Here is a 23,286-nt window from a genome sequence, read left to right as displayed (position 1 = left end):
GACAAGTATAATCCACATTAAAAAATTAATCTAATAATAGTTGTGATTGCTGATTAAAAAAATAAGCAACAAATAAAAATAAAAAATAAATAATAAAATTAAATTAAAATAAACTAATAAGACGAAATGAAGTAATTGTAGAAATAAGTGGAGAGAGAGAGAGAGAGAGAGAGAGATACTTGCAAACTACTTTGTATATTGGCCGATAACGAAAATGCCGCTCGTTTGTTAAGATATTTAGATATTATTCGCGACCTTGTCGTCTTTTGGTAAGAAAAAATTTCGTCGTTTTTTTGTTCATTTGTTATTCATCGAGAACTTGCATGCTTTATACCTCCTGGTTATAATTTAATTATCGAACCGATTCTGATTCGAATCGGAGAATGGATCCCTACCTCTCGGGGTTGTAGAGATCGATCTGATTCTCTCCTTTGCGTCTAACTTTAAGTTCATGTAGCAGCCTTACTTAAGGAACTCCGATCCGTGCGACCAGCTGATCGTAAGAGCATCTTTTTTTTTTTTTTAATTTACGAAACTATTGGAATTCCTAATTTCGTTTAGCGGCCTCGATATTGCAAAAAAACGATCTCGCTATGGATCATTTTACTCCTCATTTTATCCAGAATTGCGGAAAGTATCTCATCTATGCACTTTTTCGCCCCGGAAATGCTGGAAATATGGAAATAGTGACACTTGTCAAAAAACCACACATTTTTTTGACGATTTTCAAAATATCAGTAACTTTCCTGAATTTAATTACGATTCATTTGTTCATTTAATATAAGAAGAAAAAGGCTGAGTTCGCTCGGTCGGTAAAGGTATAACTGCTACATTACCTTAAGCCTACTTCTGTCATGTGTCGTATCACAAAAAAAAATCAGGTTTAAAGACTCGATCAAGTATTGCAGATAGGTATGGGTAGTAGATAAGACTCAATAATTGTGTATCTGTAAACTGATAACAGTTATGAAATATACATACTTGTGTCCAACGGCACCATTTATAAGAAAACTTACGTCGAATAGTGTAAATATTTTTGTAACAGCCTGAAATCATTGTCAAGCTATTGCACAAATATATACATATACGGGGAAATAATGGATCGGAAGAACAGTAACTGCAGCATTAAAAAAAAAAGTGCCCAGTGATTCGGTATTCTAAAGTTCTTTGTCAATTGTTTTTCTATACGCTGCCTGAGAGGAAATTGTTTTGATCAAATCTCACGCGATTAATTTCACTGGCACCGTTTGAACCTCTGCTGAATTATCGTTGTTATTACTGTACATAAAATTGAATTTTCCGTGACTTTAATAATTCTTGTAATCTCTGGAAGAGATATAATAACATATAAGAGAATGTGCCGATGAATAATTTGTATCACGCAAAACTAGGCGTGTACTATATACTAATTAGCTGTTTGTCGCGCCGATATAATTATAATAGAGTTGCAGCTTCCTTATCTATAATTACTTGCGGATAAGTAAAATAGCGAATTCTTGTGTTTCGGTCGTTATACGCTTACAGTACACACATTTATATTGTACATCGCACACTTATGTGACACAAGAGTAAACCGCGATAACGCGTAGCCACTTAGGAAAATGGGCTGTAGTATTGTGTAACAAGTGTAGGTGTAACAGCGTCTTTAGAGACTGTAACGTGGAAGAAGCAAAGCTGTCTGCAACTAATGTACGCTTGGGGACAATGAATCTGAGACGGCCAATTATTTCCACTAGACAGTTATGTTGGTAACGCAGAGAAACTTACAGCGCCGCAGTCGGCCGAGCGCGAAACTAACTCAATCTCAATAAACGTAACGTAACCCATGACCGTAGAATCTAACCTTAGAATACCGCGGGGATAATTACTTGTTGGATTGACACGTCAATTCTAAGGTTAGATTCGAGGGTCATGGGTTACGTTACGTTTATTGAGATTGAGTTTCTGAAGCGCTCGGCCGACTGTGGCGCTGTAGGTTTCTCTGTGTTGCCAACGTAACTGTCTAGTGGAAAAAATTAACCGTCTCAGATTCATTGTCCCCAAATGTGCATTACATGTAAGTAGTAAGTACTGGGATTATCGCTTCGCATAGTGTCATCTGGTGGAAAAAAATCAAACTAATGCAACGAGGCTGAAAGCTGAAAGTTTTCCGTGTATTTTTGCGTCTGGATGATAGAACAGATATATTATTGATTACGTTTCATTAATTTATGTGACATAAGTAATTCGGAATCTCAAAATCAGGATTTCCGTACGTTAAAATTAAGAACATAGGTTATCTGGTGATAAAATGTCGCCGACAACCAGGCTCTGACGTAATGAGGACATTTTTCTATCAAGTTACTTCTATTTTGGATACGGCGCCGTATAATATTCGTCTGAAAATTGGAATCCATCAATATACGTATTATAATAATAATAATACGAGCGTATGTTTAAGCGTTTTATATTTCTGACGCAGAACGCTGCAGTTTGAGTCGTGAAAAATTTATACACCTTGTAAACGTCGCTCTGTACGTTATAACAACCACCTAATATTGTTCTTTGGGGAATATGGACTGCACACAAACACCGAAGAAACAACAACAGCCCTCGACTATTCGAAAATATTCTTTCAACCTGTTCTATTATAAAACGGAAAAGAGAGGAAAAATTTTAACCACGAAGTCCGATAGAGAGAAATTTCTTGCCGATTTCCGGTTTCAATGAAACGATCTCACCCACTCGACGAATATCTTCCAGGAATTCGTTCAAGTGGTGAATCGATTTTTAGAACCGAAAATGGCGCGTGGCTATGTCTCATCCAAATTTCGTGCGAATTGGTCGATAATAATTCATAGGTAATGGATTCACAAGTGTGCAGGGCAATCTCGAGTGTGATGATCGAGCCTGAAAAGACATTTGATAAAAGTTGAACCGGATGTTGGATTTCGGAAGTATACATTTTTCAAGTGGAGAGATTCAGTAAACCTGAAACGTAAAGTGAGAACGAAGGACGCTAAGCATAATTTAGAACAGAATTTTGATTTGGAAACTTGACCACATCTGCAAAACGTCGTTTTCTTTATAAGATTTACAATTTCCATTCACCAAGCCAAGAACATTTAAAATAACACAGCCCCGACACGTTTTGGTTACTCGACGAAAATTCAACTTACTTGGTTTGCGCCAATAAGTGAAAACCAGTAGCAGTGTTCATCCGCAATCGAGGATATTATACGTATAGCGAGATGAGAGTAAAAAAGTATGATTCTTTGTCTAAATTCTACTTGACACTAAGTTTAAATTGGAAATGTTAACGCCACGAAACGTTGTCCAACAATCAGAGTTTTGCAAATTTTAAAATCACTTCAACAGAGTCGAGTTTCCGAGATATGAGTAAATTTTACTTTAGTACGGTTTATAGAATTTCAGACAATTCTGAATCATTTTTTTTAGTGACCATATCCAAAAAGAATAAACGTGCCATCATGTTCTGATTAGAATTAAAAGGCTCGGGTTCATTTTGAACCCAGAACCCTATATTTTACAGTTTCAAAAATTCATGATCTTTTTCGACAAAAGCTTAGTCGATGTCGGCTGGTCTTTGTAACCAAAAGCACAAGAAATTGTTCACCTTCATTATATAAATTTAGATCCAAGAACACACAGCACTGCTTCGTTTCACAAAAATAGTCAGAAATTGAACAACACCATTTCCAAAAGTTAGCTCAACTGAATTTACGAAGCATAGTTGAAGTCTGAAAACAATTTATAAAAAAAAAAACTCAAGTTTTTCCCTGTGATTCAGTGCAATTCCCCGACTACTCCCGATTTTTCCAGTCTGTCGCCACCCCGATAATCATAGCTGGAAATTTTTCTACGCAAAAAGTTCGCATCAAATGCCAACTACCGGAATGACGTTCGCGTACATCATAACGTTAAGACATGAGATAATCTCGGAAGTGGCTCTAAGGTGGCTGTAGGTGCGTTCAGGCTTCAATAAACATCAAACACTTCTGTTTATCGTCGCGGTCGTGCCAAGAGATTTGTTTATCAAAAGGATGCGAACGCTCTTAAAATAATGACCATTAGATCATTACGGCTTAATGCGACCGATCAAATCGGCCGAAGAGGCGATCGTAAAGCTGCGCAGGAAAACTCAGGGGTGTTCTCAGGCTTAAAGAAGACCCCTGGATTTTCAAATCCGATTCAAGCATGAATACGCAACCACATAATTATACCTTGGCAAAATTAGCCACGGATCGTCGCATCTGGATCATTCACTACCGTTGCATGTTCCTCCGGTTTTCTTCCCTTTGCTTTGCTCTCCTCTCCTCTCCTCTCCGTCACTTCACTTCGCATCACCTCTCACTCTCTCGGCTAGCACTCTATGTATGTGCCGCTGCGGCATACCTTTGAACTGCTCCCCAAAATACCCCTGGGGTTAAATATACCAACTTTACGTTACAACTCGGGACGCTAGTCGTAGTTCAAACTCACCTCTCTTTCACTCTCGTCTCTCCCTCCCTCTCTCTCTCCCTCTCTCTGCTTTTACTGCAGTCAGAATCAACTGCAATCGATTCAATTCACTCTCTAGTAATTCAGATAACGCAACATTTCGCCGTGATTTCAGTTTATTAAAAAGCACACAAATGACACGTAGATCCATCAAGTTATTTCCCCATCGGTATTTGGATCAAGGTAACAAATATTAGACCCGTTTCCTCGTTTCAAAGATTCGTTCGGTCTTCAGTTTACAGCTCAGACTGCTTTCGTACTACTTGTGCAAACGTGCGGTACGTGTTTTAAAAAAATTCGAGAGAGATTTTAAGCACGGGTCAGAGTTTGTTCAACCTCTTTGTATCGACAAACCCAGAGGCGTCTGAAATAGATTTACTGCACGTCTATCAGCCGGAAGTTGATTTATTTCGCGCCTATACTAACCCGACATTTGGAGAAAGAGTATTTTCTCCAACATTTCCCTATAGCACAGTACGTTTCTTACAAACTAGGCAAAACGAGTCTCGTACCATCCAACAGCGTAGATACGAAATATACAACAGACGCATAATAAATTTCCGCGCTCATGTTTCGTGGTTTGCCGGGATTTACAAGTTAGCAAGTACAAGTTAGAAGAAAAAAAGAAATATCCGGTCGTTAATACGTCTAAGAATATCTTGAAAGGTGTATAAAATATACACCTTGTATCCACATAGTCGACGCGGCAACGAGGCCTGAAATAAAAGTACAACTTGTTCATCCTGGCGAATATAATTGCAAATTCGCGTTTCTCTAGTGAGCGTGCAGAAAATTCGCACAATCTTTCCACGCCTGTTCCACGGAAGATTCGATTCGAATTCTATAATGTATATCGCCCATGAAACACAGTACACGGCACGATGTTGTATACGGGCGAATATTATTATAACACGTAACGCAGCATTCATGGAAAGTTGTAATCTTACGTAATATTTGTCTCAAGTCGCACATAATGAAAATAAAAATTTCTATATATATATATGTATAATATGTAATGATATCCCGTCGTCGGTAGAAACGCACGTGTATTAATTAGCCACCGTTATACATGCAGCCTTGTTTCAAGTTGAATGTTTCTCTTTTCATACTGTCACTTAATAATTAATACTTTACGTTCAAGGGAGTTGCGTCAATTACAGGTACTTAGCACCGATAGGTAGGTATGTATAATTTCTTCACGGATCACGGGTCCGCTTACTTGTGTATAGGCATATATTATACATCGAGAAATGCAAATAGGAAAAAAAAAATTTCAAAAAATAAACAAGTCACAATAAGTCTTAACGTAATATAGCGAGAAAGAATTCATTTCTGTTATTTTTTTTTTTTTTTTCATCTTGTTTCAATACCTATTACAGCTCAGGATTGTTGTTATCATTATTAATAGGACAATTTTCAACAATAAATTACACTGTCTTTAGAAATATAAACTTTTGCAGAAACCGGTTGTAAAACGACACCGAAAAATCGTATAATAACGTCGAATCTGGATATAAAAATCCTCACTTATACTATACGCACAGAAATTGTACAACATATTTGCATGTATTTTGTTTTAATCACACATTCGGTTATAAGTATTCGATTAATTACATTTTAGTGCGTGTAAAAAAGAACATTTAACAGACATTAAAATCGTAGATTTTTGCTAGTTTCATCGAATATTTCGCATAACATGCGTAGACTCATAATATGCGCGTCACGGTGATTTGATGTTTTCTTCTGTTTTCTTTCAACTAAATCGGCTCTTGAACAACGCTACAGATAACAAACCGTGTAACTCAATGTCGATAATTAATACCTGTGACATTTGCGACATCGCGGCATCGTGAGATTTGACGATTTCACGGAATATTTGATCGCGGTATCAAGTTTACTCGACGAATGATTTTAAAAAGTTATTACCAATAAAACCGAAATACTTCCTTCGGCAGATAAGATTTTCTCCAAACATCGCTGTACGTTTTTCTTACATTTGTTTCTTCAAGGAATATGAGTTTTAAATACATTTCGGTGAATATTTTTATGAATTTTTTTTTACGACTTTTATCAACCAACTTTATTGGAGAAAAAAATACCATTACATGTGTGGTTAAAAATTTCACCGATACATACCTTGTAAAGTGTGATATTTCGTGAAAAATTTCGAAATGTCTACTATTTTCGTAGAAATTGAGACAGAAATTACTGACAGCTAAAATTTCCTGCCAGAATATTCCGATTGTGTAAAAAAACACAGAGAAATTTGTGGAGAAAAATTGGTAATTTACGAAGCAGATGCCGTCAATTACTGTTTTGATATTAGCAGGTGCTGATGATACTCGGACGTGTAATAAATCAGACAATTGGAAACGAAAATGGAGATGAGGCTAAGCAATATGGCGGCGAGAATTGGTCTATCCGTAAATTGTATTTGTACAATTGCGTGAATACGAAAGTACAGAAAACTCAGTACAAGCTGTGAAGCTTTACTAATTTCGTAAAGAATCGACATGTCGCAAAAAATACGATAAAAAAATACTTTTAAAACTAAATATGGCCTAATCGGAGTAACGCATTATTTTCCCACCAGATGTCACAACAACGTATTTTCGTTCTCAACAGCGAATCGACGTCAATTGTCGAACACGCGACCCTCGGTAGTAGCGAAATTATTATATTCAATTATCCCAAAAACTTGCAATTGAGAAATATAATCACTTGTTCTTATTAGTCATCATTTCCATCTAACCGTTCGACATTTCACAAACATGTTCGTGAATAAATGAATTATTATTATTCCGAGTAACTAATGCGGTCATTCTTCTGTAGACGGAAAACAGTCTGCGTGTAATTCGATGCAAAAAATTTTTCTCGTCGTCAATATTATTGCTGCTGTGATCGTTGAGGGAATATCCGTGATATATACAAGATAATGTAATTTCTTGGTTTTGAAAATCGTGTTCCACTAATCGTAAGTTACGTCATAACTAGATCTGTGTTTTTCCCGTTCGTCGACGTAAACAAAATGCATGACAAAATCTCGTTAATCACTTCATTACAGTACGCGGAAAATGACAATACTGAGAATATCTTTATAAATACATTCCATGTGTTAATTAAAAAGGTAAACTATATGGAATAAAACCGCAATTTGTGCAGTGAAGACACAACAAACGGAACATAAAACGCTGTCATCTTTACGTGTAATAGTTAATTATATCCGTTCGTTTTCACGTGTGGTAATAAGTAGATACGAAATGTAAAAAAAATCGCGAGCGAATTGAATCGTCGAGGGTGCCAAGAGTGTTTCGACATATATAAATGATATAATACGAGGAAGATGGCCGAGGACTGCAGCATGGTTGCAAGAGTCGATAAATCGTGCGTCAACATCGTATAAGCAGCATGTGTTCAATTTTCAACGAGACCTGCTAAGCTTCGTCCTACTCCTCGGATTTTCCGTAATAATTTAGTGCCTCGTTAGAAGATGATCTACGACGAAAGAGATCCCGGTTTTCCGGGTCTGTCAGCGAACTTCTACCAGTTATACATATAATGCACCTCTCTATGTTTACTTTAGATCTCTCACCTCGACAAAATAATTCTCGGCTCAACCAACTAACGAGTGACGGAATATTGTTGGCCAAAATTGATACTTTTAGATGAATTTCACTACAAAGTATAGTCGGAGATTGAGTATTTATTAAATCAGACTTCATGAATGCCGAAACACTGTCACTTGTTGATTCATCATCGATATCGGTGAAATTTTATGAAATTAAATATTCAAACTGTACCGATATTATACAAAATAGTACTTCAATTTACACAGAAAATAGTATTTTTAATAATATCCATCGCAGGGTGAAACCTGTCGTATTTGAAACGAAGCATCAATACGTTTACAAACTGTAATTTATAATTCCAGTAGTTTCAATTTTAGTATTTCTAAACAGATTTTCGTAGCATACGATTACACTAACGTCTACGACTATTTCGTAACAAGTTACTTGAAAAAAAAATTTTCAATTATCGGCTAACCAATCCCCTCTGAATGTAAAAACGTGTAACATATAGTCGAAATAAAAATATTTTCCGAATACGTATCCGTCGGTTTTACAAGTGGATATAAAGTCAGGGCGACTGCAGTGATGTCTCGCACACCTGCATCGTGTGTGCCAAAGATTGTATTGTTATGCATAGATATGTGGCGCGATTTATTGTTGCAATTTATTGCACCGTATATCGTCTCTCGCGCTGATGTTACGGCAGCCGATCGCCGTTATCGCTCGTTGTTTGTACTTGTCCTGCCGCATTATTGTTATACTATAATACACACTTTTCAGGGTATGTACAGCTGGCAGGTTACACACACACACACGCACACACTTGACTTGCGTAAACAAACCCGTGTTACATTAATACCCGGGGCATGCCGGCGTTACACATTCGACGCTATCACGCGTATCATGCAACACGCATGCCCCTTCCACGGGTCTGGAAACATCAAATATATACGTGCAAATACCGACATGTATGTAGGGGGAGGAGAGGGGGGGAGGGAAATCCAATGACACAACGGCGCCGAGGATATTTCAATATTTCGACAGATATGTCGGTGGTGAAAAATTTCGAAGAAAAAAAAAAGCATACGCGCGTTATACGCGATGCATTGATTAATTTTTCTTTTCGTATTATTTGCGTTCGTTTCTTTCTTACTCTAGGGAGTGGCAAAGGCCTTTGCACTAGAAAAAAAAAGGGGGGGGGGGGAGGGGTAATAATGATTTTGATATATGTTATTTAGTTCCGGATCCCGATGAAAATTCCGAGTCAGCTCGGTCCGCCATCTTGAATAAAAGGTACAAAAAAAAAACTGATTTTTTTTTTCGATATAATTCCTGAACGGTTGATCCTACGACACAAATATGCAGTACAAATTTGAAGACGAGTAAATTCTCTGCATTTTTTGTATCAACACTTTTTTTGTAAGTCCGATGTGTGACAAGTTGTGTAGAAAAAACAACCAATGTAGGGAATTTAGTCTTCTTCAAATTTGTACCGGACATTTTTGTCGTGAGATCGACCGTTGAGGAATTATTCCGAGGAAAACAATTTTCTGTACCTTTAATACAAAATGGTGGACCTCTTCCCCAAAGGTTAATAACTTGGATTTTTCATCGGGGCCCGGAACGGAATAACATATATCTAAATACTACCCCATCTTTCGTAGGACAAAAAATCCCTATTGACTGGACTAAAAGACTGTGGAAAGAAGGAAATACGTATAGTATAGATTTGTGCAAGTACGGTACAAAAGATGAATGTAGGGTTTCTTTAATGAGCCTAAATACATTAGAATCGGATGAAAAACATTAAAGTTTAAGTGTTTGGAATATTCTTATGATGAAACGGTTACCCGAATTATTGATATCTCAGCTAATTGTGTTGTTCGGATTAGCTTAGAATTATTTCTATTACATATTAAGGATGAATTATTTCACTCGTATTTCATGCACCATCGTTATTGGCCCAAACAACAATGCTAAGGGATTTTTGTGCGCTTTTTAAATCTCTATTCCTAACTTTTAAATCTCACGGTACAGTCCATTGCATGTGCCTGGCACCTGAGGGATCACGATGGAGGATGAATCAAGTGGGAGGTATTAATATACGTGCCGATAATCAGACCAGTTGGAAATGTCAACAGATTTCGCAATACTGCGGTACAAAAATAAACCGGATTGATATTTGTGGTTAGAATTTAGTTCCCAAATACGATAAATCGTGCAGCTCGTAGGTTCAAGACTCCCGTAGAGCCGTCAACTTTTGTTTGATGTGTAAATATACGTCTGCAGAGACTAGACGTCATGACTCTTCAATTAGCGAGTAATTCACGAGGACGACTCAGCTTCGTCGCCTCTAAATGGGTATCGAATTGATTGTAAAAATCGACCGCGACTATTTTTATCCTGTTACATTGCTTACAATTTATATTTGCGTTTGTTGATCAAAGGTGGTCAACGATTTAGATTCACGGTGAAATTCATTCTCTGCTAAGAATTTAATTTACGGTGTGTACAGTCGGAACAAAACGTATGGAAACGTACACATGATATGAAACGGTGGTTGGAATGGGCCGAAACCAAAATACGTAAACGTGAAATGAAAAATTCTTTGTTCCGGTGACACTTACTGATCGTTGATTGTATTCAATCATGAAAGTAGTTCTTTCTTTCCATACTTTACTGCAGATCAACTCTGCGTGGTAATATGATAGAACTTTTTTGTGGCTTAATATTCGTGTAATTAACCTTAAACGATCAGCTGATAAACCAAAGCGACGCCATATTGTTCTACCCATGTCGATTATACTTCGTATCGCCATTGGTCAAACTGTTCATATGCCGGAAGCAATACATAGTTCACTATATTTCAATAAATTAAATATGCTCCAATATGTTCGTAAATGAATTCCCTACGAGATCTAATCGATTAAAATTTAGGAAATTGATATTCTTTTGCTGATAAGATATATTTGCTTCTCGAATTTGTTGTCTTTGTATTTTAAGGGTGATACTTTTTTCAAACAAATTCAAATTTACTTCAATCCTACCTTTCGAGAGTCTAAACCGTCGATTCATCGATCTATCAACGCCGTGAATTTCTAACTGAACTGTACAAGCGGTACTGCATCCTTAAATTACTGCGAACGTTATGCTTTTTGTTTTGTCAGTTAGATTCGTTTTTGCAGTCCGATGAGCCAAGAACGGTAATAAAGTAATTGACGTATCAAGTAATCGAGTACGGGGTATAGTATATATACGTATACGTAGATGTATACGTGAAATAAATGAAGATTTACAATAAGAGAAGTAAATCGAGGCCAACGATACTTGTACGTAACATTTTCATTGGGTAGTTGATGGCGAAGGAATCGAGATAAGAAAAAAAAGAAGATTTCTTTTTAAACAACGCTCAAACGCGAAACAAACACATCAAGCGAATGAGTTATACAAATGAAGATGAAGAAATTTACTGCAAAATAATATTAGACACTCGACAAATATGCCTATATAATGCAGAATTTATCTTACACGTATTTATGATACACGATTGCAGCCGCAAATGAAACACTGTACAACAACTTGGGGGGTCAAAGTAAGCATGACGCATTCGATGTTTCACAAATGGAGAATTTAATTCAAGGCTCAAACAAATAACCAGTCCAACGGTATAATACATGGAATTTATATATAATAACGTATTTACGACTCTCGGCCAATCGGAGATCAGAATTTTCACCCCATTTTACGAAGCGATCACCAGTCCCTGATGAATTTGACACTTTTGTGACCATACAAACCGAAAACTGGATAGTCGCATAAATTATCGTTAAACCCAACATCGCGCGCACGTGATTGATATTAAAATAGTATCTTGTGTGACAAGGGACGAAAGTTGGCGATTACGACGAGTGTGAAGTTTGCGCCTGAGCGAAGCGAGGACGGCAATCACACGAGTTGGGATCACCGACTTTTGGCCTGAATCACGCACGATAGTTTTTATACCAAGCGAATGAAAAGTGATGGGGCTTCGCGTGGTAGTTTTACTCCCTAGAGTCGAAAGTGAAGCAATTATGAACTGCGCATGCGCGAACCTATCTTTACAACACTTGGGTGAAATTGGCTGATTTCGTGCCGCTAAACTGCTACGCAAAGTCCCACTGTTCGTGCAAGTGTGATAAAAAGGAGATTTGCGCGGTAGAAGCAAACAATTGCATCGTTTCATTTTACTCTTTATTTTCTGCGTACTTTCTTTACTGTTCAAATTTTCTATAAATTCCCAACACAGTGATTCACGTTCATCGACCTTCACACTTATTTAATCCAATCTGCATAATTTAGATTGAATCCTCGCATATTATTTTCAAACGTATCCAAGATAGTAACGGCACGTTTTGATCAAAGATGATCCTCTTTTTTTTCGATGTTGATTAAAAATAACAATAGTGAATGCTATATTCGTTTTTAAATTTTTAAGCTGCCTATAAAAAAAGCTTTTCAAGATTTCAAGGTTTCCACCAAATTCCCTGTTTTGTCACACTCAGAACTGCGTTCTCTGAGTGAAGAACATATCGGTTGATTACACTTTTTCATTCGATTCGGGACTTCGAAATTCTAGAAAAATTTCTTGACCACAGACATCGCATCGGCATTTCTGTCTTTGCACCGGAACCGGCTGCCATGTTCCTTTTCACCAACTTCACTCTTCATATAATTACCTGTGCGAATATTATGTTACATTTTACAATTAAGATTATTAATACTGTTAATCTTACTATTGATAACATTATTATTATTATTATCATTATTATTATTTAAATTTATACGAATGTTATCGTATCCCTCTTTTCAATTTTTTTTAACTTCATACACAGCCAGACCAAAGGGATGATTTTTGTTTTGCCGAAGCAGTGATTTATATAGGTATGCGAGTAATTGGAATAGCATAGGGCGCGAGTTGCGAATTTTTCGGTTACCGACGTTTAATTTTACGATCGGATATATATCGAATTACGAATATTCGCAGGGTTAAATTCGCGGTCTGCAAGCTTCAAAACGACTATAATTTGAAATTCATACTTCAATTCGGCGAAACGAATATTATGGCGACCGGCAATTCGTTTTTAATATTTATTACATTACACGATCCAAAGGTTTCGAATTTACATTACAAAACGTTATAAGATACAATATACGGCGTTTGGCAGCTGGCATAAAGGTATGCTATCAAGATACAATAAAAAGCTGTGATTCAATTATGAGCATGTAACGTACAAAGGTATACGGGGGTAATGTATATACATTAAAGGTGCAGGAAGCGTTTTTATGCAACTGGAAGATGTTGTTCGTATTAAACAGAGGAATTCAGAGATTGCAATGAATTGAAAGAAAGAAAAATGGATACAAGAATATCTCGGCATTCCCGTCCATCTACTTAATTCTAAAATCTAATAAATTGATCAATTTTCAATCGCACTGTATGAAATCGATTACATTTTCACAAATCATCAGCACGGAACTTTTGTATCTTCTGAATCGTCCAGATGTTTTGTTACAACTTTGACGAAGCAAATTTCTGTCGAATCGATTAAACTCTATAAACCGACTGAATTATGGAGAATGTGATCAATACGAAAACTGGGATTTTCAATTATTTCGTTGTTCGAACAGAAGGTATATAGAAAAAGGATAAAACTTTACTGTAGGTACAAGCTTGAACGGATTTACTAGCAGTCCCTTGATTGATTTGTTAATTGAACAAATCAAAAATGAGTACAAACGCAATGACTGGGATTACCAAGATCAATGATATGGCATAGAAAAAGAAAATACGGTGATAATTTTGAAACGAAATTAAATAAGTATGTTACATGTATGAAAAAAATATTGGCGGCAGTGAATGAAAATGAACATGTACAAGTATATATATATATTATGAAACATCGATTGTATAATAAATCTGAGGAAAATGAAAACTTGTTTATTTTGAAACTTCGGATATCATCATCATCATCATCATCATCATCATCATCATCATCGTCGTCGTCATCACCATCATCAGCCAGGAAAAATTGAACAAAAAATATATAAGCGCTTCAATGGCAAATAACACATAGACTATATAAAGCACAATTACATTATATTTTCACAAATCGTTAAACATTCATACATAATTATATATACGAATCGTCGTCGAATATGACGGAAAGGCGTGTTATCGCCGTCGTGTTCGAGTCACAGTATCGTCATTATCGTCATCGTCATGGCTGCCATCGTTGTTAATTTATTAATTAATCAATCGATCAATCAATTTTATCAAATTTTTACAAAGGATTATACTTGTAAAAATGTCTCTTTCCTAACACGAAATGAGATGCGAGGAAACGAGGGGAACACGCGATGATGAAGTGGGACCGCAGAAATGATTTAGGAAAATATGCGTTAATCACGTGTAAACGCGCAACAAACCCGCTCTATAAACGCAACGCGTTGATTGCGTCTTTCCCTTTTGTTTCTTCAAAACGATCTATTGAGCTCAGTCACGTCGGAAAAGTCAACAAAACGAGAGAGGATAAAAAAAAAAAAAATATGCCCAGACCAAAAATTTCAAAAATGGAACTGCAGGAATTGATAGCGAAGAATTTAAATCAAACAATGTTCTGTTTTGTCGCAGACAAAAACTGACACAATTATCACATTATCGCAAAATTATATTTCATTTCAAAAGCATATCGTTCGCGTATTTTGTATTGATTAATTATAATTCTGTTTCTGCGGAAATGATCAACTGTCGAAGATAAAATTTTCACTTGTCTCTTCTATAATCAATTCCAAGCGACCTGCGGAGAATTCATTTGCGATTAAATCGAACTTTATTGATCAGATTTGGACGAACGGTTTTTTTCTTTTTTTTTTGTTTGTTTACAATAGACTCCGAATTTTCAACTCAAATTTGCAGTTTTCCTGTAAATTTTTTCTCCTACGTTGAGATGATTTCAGTGTGATAAAATTCAACTCGATGAAGTTGTAAAATTTCTCATCATTTGGAGTGTTTATTTATAATTATTATATTTTTTTTTTCCCTGTTTCGACACTTCTGTGGCTAGTTTGCACGGTGGATAAATTTTTTTTATCCTCAGTTTCCGTACCCGATGTCCAATTAAGTTGTTACCTTCAAGTCTCAATTTGTTTTCTATTTCCTACATTGTTTCGTATTTCCCGTACACGGTGATCCGTAAATCAACATATTCACTTACTTCGATATAATTATAATTATTATTCTGTTTCCCTTTCTTTTTTTTTTTTTTATATATTTCAAATTCATTCATCGCAATCACACCTCGCGCCAACCTCACGAAGCTGAGAAACGTCTGATCAACTATAATCTTGAGATATCCGCAGCGCATAATTTCGGAATGTCAATGTTATACTTTGTAAAGGTTTCTTCTATTCTGTTCTCTTTCCATCTTCATCTAGTTCATATTTTTTTTTTTTTATTTTTCTTTTTTTTTTTACTCGTTTTCTATTCACCCTATCGAAGTGCAATAAATAACATGATTGCTCTTTCACACTGAGATAAACATGTTTTTAGCTGGCTATAACCGGAGTGTACGCTGCACTTTACCGCACGTATTATAATCGTTATTAATATTCATGTTGAACGAACTTATAAACTAACGTTCGTAAATCGTCATCTTGTGTATTTTTTTTCCCCCCCCATACTTTTATTATACTCTGGTCTTTAATAAGAATTAATTTTATCTCGATGACGCCGGATGCCCTAAAATTTTCACCCAAATCCGTGCGCAGGGTCGGGAGGGTATGCGAACGTTCACCACCAAGTAAAACAATTTCTATATCTCTCACGCGTAAACAAAATACACACTCACACACACACGCAAACACACACGCATGTGTATATATACATATGTACATACATACATGCGTGTGTACAGCTTATCCCACCCGAATCTGTACAGGTATAATCAATCATTGCTTACTGATATAAAATTTTTGCTGAAACTTTCATATAAAATTAATGAAAGTAACTGAAAAAACAAAAAAGTTTTCAATTTTTTTAAAACAATTTTTCTCGTTTACAATTAAATACGGGTTTCAAGATTTATTCGTGAAATAGAAAAACAGAGACGGGAAGGAACTAAACGATATCTAACAAAGTATCATCGATTCTATACTTTATTAGGGAGTCCTTGGATTTCTCTCTGTACCTACGGCAATTTTTATCTAAATCGAAGAAATTAAAAAATTCGTCCAAGATTAGGTAAAACGAATCAAAAAGAAAGTTCCATTACATCATACGCAGCGGTATCTTTGTAGAAAAACCACGATCTGTAGGGAAAAGTTAATACATTAATTCCGTAATTTCTTCTAAATTGCGACAACTTCTGTTTTTGTTTTTTTTTTTTTTTCAACCAAGCATATGTTTTGGGCAGTAATTTTATTCGTTTAAAAATTAATTGACCTTTACATACTCAGATGGGAGACCCTGTGAATCAATGTATGTACGCATAGATATAACACACACACACACACACACACACATACACGCACACACGCACGCACATACACACAACCACCCATAACCCTATTAGTTACCTTTCATTTATATATAAACGAGTCTAGTCGGAGTTTTGTGTATGCGCAAGCTATACATAAAATGTGGTTGAATCCGCGTGTTGGATTAAACGCGATCATTTCATTCGTTAAAATGGTATATTTGATCTTCAATCAGTGGTGATTAAAAAAACGAAAAAAATTTTGGAATGAGGCGACGGGATATTTGAAAATGAAATCTGTTTAAATATGAAAGAACATTCAACGAAGTAGAACTCCTGTTCGAGGAACCGTAGCCTCAATCCCTGCAATGATCACGCATACGTCACGAGTAAATACAGTAATGTCCCGTTGTTGTTCAGTGATCCTGTTTCGGTCAGATTTCATTTCGAAATACCTCCAATTTTTCACTTTCGTGTTTCTCTAATATAATATTTATATACGCTATAATAATCGGTTGACGATGTTTGAAATGTAGTGGACAGAACAATGTTTATATTCATGTAATCATTATTAATATTCATCATTTCATAATGTATAATACGCAATTTACAATCCGTATGAAAGTTATACATTATTACAATTATCCGCAAGTCCATGTCCAACGCATTCAAACTGACACCCACCCATTGGTATTATTTATGTTTGTAACATCATCGTCACCATAACTATCACCGTTATCATCATCATCATCATCATCATCATTAACTATTGTAGGTAGTTTCAATTATCTTTCATTATTTCATTAATTAAACAAATAATTAACTTCATGTGTGATACATATGCTTTGTATGTTTCAGATTTTTAGAGGATATATACTTTAATACAGTTATCATCATCAAGTTCTCCACATCTGGTTCATCACTGTTATCTCTGTGTAAAAAGTGTAACTATAATGCTAATAATATAATAATAATAATAATTAATAATAATAATAATAATAATAAATCATTTGCACGTAGCAATAGTTCTGTTTGGCCGGCGCGTAATCGCAGCCATTCTGACCCTCCTTCCCCCCCTGCCCCGTGTTTCTTGTTTTTTTTTTCTCGTGTTTGTTTTCCTTCATCTTCGAAAATTCCTTTAATTCTCTCTTGTTTTTCCTTTCTCTGCCTCAAAACCCCTTCCAACGAAAGCTTCGTTGCACATCCGAATGCATTTTTTTAATGGTATTATTCACCTTCCGATTGAAACTCGCACAGGCTGCTCATACGATTTATGTTGTACATTGTTAGTTGGTCGTTCTTCTTTCATTTAATCAATTAATTAATCGCTGATGGGGGGATAACGTGTGCAGTTATGTTTTTTGTTTTTTTTTAAAGGTTTGTTGGTTTGTTTGCTGTTTTTTTTTTTTTTTTTGTTTTTCGTTTTTAATGTTGTTTCTGAATGATGTTAAAATAGCAACTGAATGTTGACAGAATAACGTTTGCATTAGCGGTTGGCGTTCTTAAGTTGATTTGAAAGCCAATCGAGACCTTCGTATAATCCATCTCCGCTCGTAGCACACGTCGCCTGTATATACCAATTACGATTACGAAGTGAGTGGAGGCCCAGTTTATCGGTGATCTCTGCCGCGTTCATGGCATTTGGAAGGTCCTAAAATTTTGAAGAATTTTTAATCCCAATAATCTTTGGCACGTGATGGAATTCTCGGAGTTGAAGCTCAAACCAATATTGTCAATACTTATTGGAGTATTATTTACTTCAATTTTAAACATAATTTATTCACTATTCGATATTGTACTTTGATCATTGGCTCACCTGTTTGTTAGCAAATATAAGTAATACGGCATCCCTTAGCTCATCTTCCGCTAGCATTCGCATTAGCTCCTCGCGGGCTTCACCTATACGTTCTCTGTCGTTACTGTCGACCACAAATATCAACCCCTGAACAAAAACGGAAATGGTCATTGATTATTGATGCTTAATTTGTATTTCAAAGCATTGATATTAAAAAAAAATTATAATGTTATTATGAATGTGTTTAAATAGAAAGGTCATAGGTAATTCGTTTATAGATTAACTAAAATAAAAGACAAGATGTCTTATTTTCTTTGTTACTTGTACATTTTCATTCAAGTCAATTTCTGTCGCATTAACCTGATAGTAAAGATAATTACCTGTGTATTCTGGAAGTAATGTCGCCAGAGTGGTCTAATTTTGTCCTGACCACCCACGTCCCAAACCGTAAAGCTAATATTCTTATATTCAACTGTCTCTACATTGAAGCCTGTGGAAGAATTAAGTTTTTCACGTGTCAAATCATCAAGAGTGATATACAGTAAGCAATTCAGTATTTGCATGGAATTGACTATTCAGTGATGATGAAAAAGGTCGTTAGTACACATATTATTCTCAAAGTAATATCAATCTTGTCAAGCTTTACATCAAACTAGCTTCACATTCTTAGAGTATTTGCTGTTGCAGCAAGTATTTGGATGATTTAACATGCATGCACAAAATAGTAATTTTTTTTTGTCAGGGGAGAAGGTAGGCGGAAGATGAAGCTAAGCAGAATTGGAACATGTACGAACAAAAAAAAAGAAATATCTTGCGAGTAAATGACTGTATATTTCAACGGTTACCACAGACATTGATGTAATTTTATGAGTAATCGGTGGTGATTGTTACAGTTACACACGCAAGAAACTTAGATCTGAGTGTAAGGTAGAATATAATCGAGCCTTACAAACTTCAAACAGTATACGATTGGAAGGAAGCTAACTCATGCAAAAGTGTATAAACTGACGATTAGTCAAACTATATTCATCAGCATATTCTCCACATACACGGTAATTATTTCATGTGCAAAAAGTTGTTCAGGACGACTGTTTCTGCGATTTTGTACGTCATTAGGTTTTGGGGATTTACACTTTACCGACAGAATGTCAAGGATTCATCAAATTGCATGCAACACAAATATGGTAAAAAGTTATTGAATAAATTGTCACGCTGTTAATACTGATGCTAAAGGGATCGTCTTCTATCTTATTACAGATAGTTCAAGATTCCAAAGTACTTTTAATTTCCTAAAATGTGTACTGAACCTAACGATGAAGTTTAGAAAATGACCTCTTATAGGCAGTGGAAAGTCTCTTTGCAAAGCACTGCCAAAAATTCAGTGGAGTATCAATTTGACTTTTAAAAATTTTAAACACTGCCTTAACATCCTTTACATAGTCATCAAGGTAACTAGTAACAACAGAGTAGAGTATTGCCAGTTTCTTGAAATATAAAATTTTCAACATTGGTGTGTGACAAAAAAGTGTAAGCAGTGGCAGACGATCTTGAAATACAGAAAGCACCGATTATTAAAACTTATTAAAAGATTTCCAGAAAATTTGACAAAGCTTTGATAATTTCTATCGTCTACCACTTGTCGACATTGATCTTGAAGTACATTGACATTAAACACGGCATGGTCTGTATACTTGACAAGTGTTCTAGGTCGACTCTGTCACATTAGGTGGTGTTCATATTACACACATTTAAAAAGTAAATATTTGTTGCTCTTGAAAAATCTATCCTATTCTTTCAATCATATTTCCAAGCTGTTTCAAAAATGAAACAAAATCCATCAAAGTAGTAAATTCAACTTCCTCTAGTATTAAATTTGAGAAATTTACTGTAAATTATTTATTGTATATAATTTATTGTAAAAATTATACGCAAAATAGACGATACAAGTAACTTGATATAATGTCAACAGTTTCAAAAATTATTCAGTAAAAGATCAAACTGCCAGAAACCCAGATAATTTCAAAATTAAGGTTGCACTTTCAAATTATTCTTCGGTAGAGACTGTCTTCAATTTTTATTTTGCAAAAAAAAGAAAAAAAAATTATCAATATCATTTATATCATTTTTCAGAGCATTTGATAATGGTATCGATTATTTATAAAATTTGTGGTGGTACAATTTTTAAAACGCCTCAGTGGGAAACCCCATTGATATATTACAAAGAGTAAAACTAAGGGAAGTGTCACAGGGAAATAGAGAAATGTCACAGTGCTTTAGATAACATTGCTTAATGAGGAATAATTGATTATTTTTCAACGCCACGAACCAGACCAAACACCGTCGTTTTTTCTTTAAATACAAACACAAATCTGTTAAGAAGAACTTGCATTCGCATCGCACATTTAGGCAAAAACCGATTTTAAATGGAACAAATAGTGCCCCTTAATCCATTTTCTGGATCACAATGTTGTTTAATAGGTCATGATAAGCAAATTCCAAAATTGAAATCTGCCAACCATTAAAAACCTATTGAAATAGCTTTTTTGATTTGCGTTATATTAAAGTACAGCTAGTCAAACGCGATAAAGCTCAACTCTTGAATCCAAAATTGACCCAAATAATTGGAATTGAAAATTGTGTAGCCATCGCATCTCGTCGTTGATACTCTGGTATATATCTATTTCTCTGACAATGTTAGTTTGCAAGGATTTTAGATCATTTTCCCATAATTATACAGTCGACTCTCTCAATAGGACTTCTCGCAATAAGGGTGCTTCCTCCAGCACTCCAGTTGAACAAGCCGTATTCGCAATTTTGCCTGGTACTCTCGCAATAGAGCCGGCAACAAAAGTGAACTGTTGGAAGAAAACAACTGGTATGGACTTTTGGCCACCCTATTGGGAAAGTCTCAGTTCAAAGCGTCATAAATGCATGTCAAGCTCGTTGGTGGAGGTATACTAATTCTTAGAAATATCCTTCCCTACACCCACAAGACCATCTCTATTGAAAGGGTCGACTGTGACAGGCTGTGCTTCACTACGCTTGGTAACAATTCGCTATTATTGCGTCGCAAACTATACAAAGTTATTTCAATGGTATTTTTTTTTATACTGTATCAAAACTCTGTCACGCAATTTTCGTATCACAACTGATTCGGGCAGCTGCGATATCCTGGAAATGGATTAAAACGTATCTTTTTGCTCTGTTCAGTTCTTTTTTTTCTCGTAACGATTAATAGTTTCCAAATTTGCTATTGGAAAACCACATAACAGTTGGTCTGTGCACTGAAGCTGAAAAATAATGAATTTTCATGAAAAAATGTAACAGAGTAACATGAATACAACAGCAACAAATTCTCATGGTGTTGATTGAGCAGATGATGTATAATTGGGAATAAAATTGGAAAAGGTTACGTGCAACATTAAGACAGTATATAAGGCGATCATTTGGTTCGTTATGAGATTCGCACAAAAAAAAAAAACTAGCATGCACAGTTCGGATGGAATTCGAAAGTCTTAAGCCACTCCTTTGCATGGATAAAACAATGTGTATCATTTAGGTTATGTGGTGTTGAAGAAGTGAGTAGTAGCGGAATGAAGTAAAAAAAACTTTGTCGGTCTTAGGAGTTAGGGTTATGGTAAAACATTAGGCAAATATAAAAACTATAGAAGGAATAAAAAAAAAGTACATTTCGAAAACTTACCTATCGTAGGAATCGTCGTAACAATTTCGCCTAATTTCAATTTATATAGAATAGTGGTTTTACCAGCAGCATCGAGCCCGACCATCAAAATCCTCATTTCCTTCTTGCCAAAGAGGCCCTTAAATAACGTTGCAAAAATGTTCCCCATGGTTAGTGTTGGTTATATGTGGGTACCTGAAACAAAGAAACACGTTAGTCGGGGTTTCACGAAATTCATGACACGTCATTAATACCGTGAAAATACACGAAAGCCACGTATATGCGGCAGATAAAGCCACGGCAGGATGCGAGGCGACGAGCCATAAGCTCTTTCCAAAACGCCCGAGGTGAAAAAAGCCGAATTTCACCACGTATTACTTAGCGGTTACACGTAAGTTGTGATATACGTGCATGCCGTGTAAACGACCGTCTACGCACCAACAGTGCATGTACCTACAGGCGTTGAAGGTATGACCCGAGATAACCTGACCTCTTCTATGCGACATGGTACTGCTATCGACGGCATGGAAATTAGGAGTAAAAGAAACGAAAAATTTAGATGTCTGTGGTAAAATATTTGGGGTTCAGCCCCTTTTCAACATCAGTGAAACCTGTCGAATGACTCACTAAATACCACCCGCGAGATACCCACGCTGTCGCTCTATTGATTCTCGTTCAATTATTCCCGATTCGTTTAAACTCGTTTTTCCATTTTCTATTTCTCGATAAGTTGTAACACCTTCAAGCTTTTCACTTACAGTGCGTTATTTATTGAACGATTACAGTTTCGAGACCTCCGAGATAGTCACAACACTAGCCGATGGCAGGAAAGATTGGGGTATACAGATTTTTCGTTAGCCTGAGAGAAGCCACTATGCACACCCGGTTGGTCTGTCACCGTCTCGACCTACTCCCAAACTATATGGCGAAACGTTTGAAACTCGATTAACAAGAAACCGACAACCACCACGAGTCAGCGATTAACAACGCTACGTCACCCTAATAATATTTATCACTTGAATTACTTACGTTTCAGTAAAAAAGATTATTTTCACGAGAAACGATAAAACATTAAACCAATACTCCCGAAAAGTACCGTATGTCAAAATGGCGGACGTGGAAAGGATTCATGCTTCGTGCCACGTATGGGGCTCTAGCAGGCTTACCATTGGTTAGTTTGATCACGTGGCCGTGAGAAAACTATTCCATAATGCCGATTCTTGCCTG

General features: G+C 36.0%; 1 protein-coding gene across 1 annotated transcript; it reads right to left on the bottom strand.

Annotated features, from left to right (window-relative positions):
* Positions 1-17,934: 17,934 nt before the first annotated feature.
* Arf79F (ADP-ribosylation factor 1) lies at positions 17,935-23,223 on the bottom strand. Its single transcript, XM_046629836.2, has 5 exons — positions 23,089-23,223; positions 22,081-22,254; positions 18,758-18,867; positions 18,399-18,524; positions 17,935-18,233 (listed from the first exon to the last, which is right to left on the bottom strand). The coding sequence occupies exons 2-5, from the start codon at positions 22,226-22,228 to the stop codon at positions 18,069-18,071; spliced, it is 549 nt and encodes a 182-aa protein (XP_046485792.1). The 5' UTR covers positions 22,229-22,254; positions 23,089-23,223; the 3' UTR covers positions 17,935-18,068.
* Between the last annotated feature and the right edge of the window lie 63 nt (positions 23,224-23,286).

This window comes from Neodiprion pinetum, chromosome 5 (genome assembly GCF_021155775.2).
Source record: "Neodiprion pinetum isolate iyNeoPine1 chromosome 5, iyNeoPine1.2, whole genome shotgun sequence".
Classification (NCBI taxonomy): Eukaryota; Metazoa; Arthropoda; class Insecta; order Hymenoptera; family Diprionidae; genus Neodiprion; species Neodiprion pinetum.
The sequence above is the reverse complement of the archived record's forward strand: the minus strand, read 5'-3'. Positions and strand labels throughout refer to the sequence as shown.

Excerpts from the sequence above, each read along its gene's own strand:
- Arf79F (XM_046629836.2), bottom strand. The coding sequence starts at position 22,228 with ATGGGGAACATTTTTGCAACGTTATTTAAGGGCCTCTTTGGCAAGAAG. Across the intron at positions 18,868-22,080 it reads TACGACGATTCCTACGATAG|GCTTCAATGTAGAGACAGTT; the intron begins GTAAGTTTTCGA and ends ATTCTTCCACAG. Across the intron at positions 18,234-18,398 it reads TTATATTTGCTAACAAACAG|GACCTTCCAAATGCCATGAA; the intron begins GTGAGCCAATGA and ends TCAAAATTTTAG.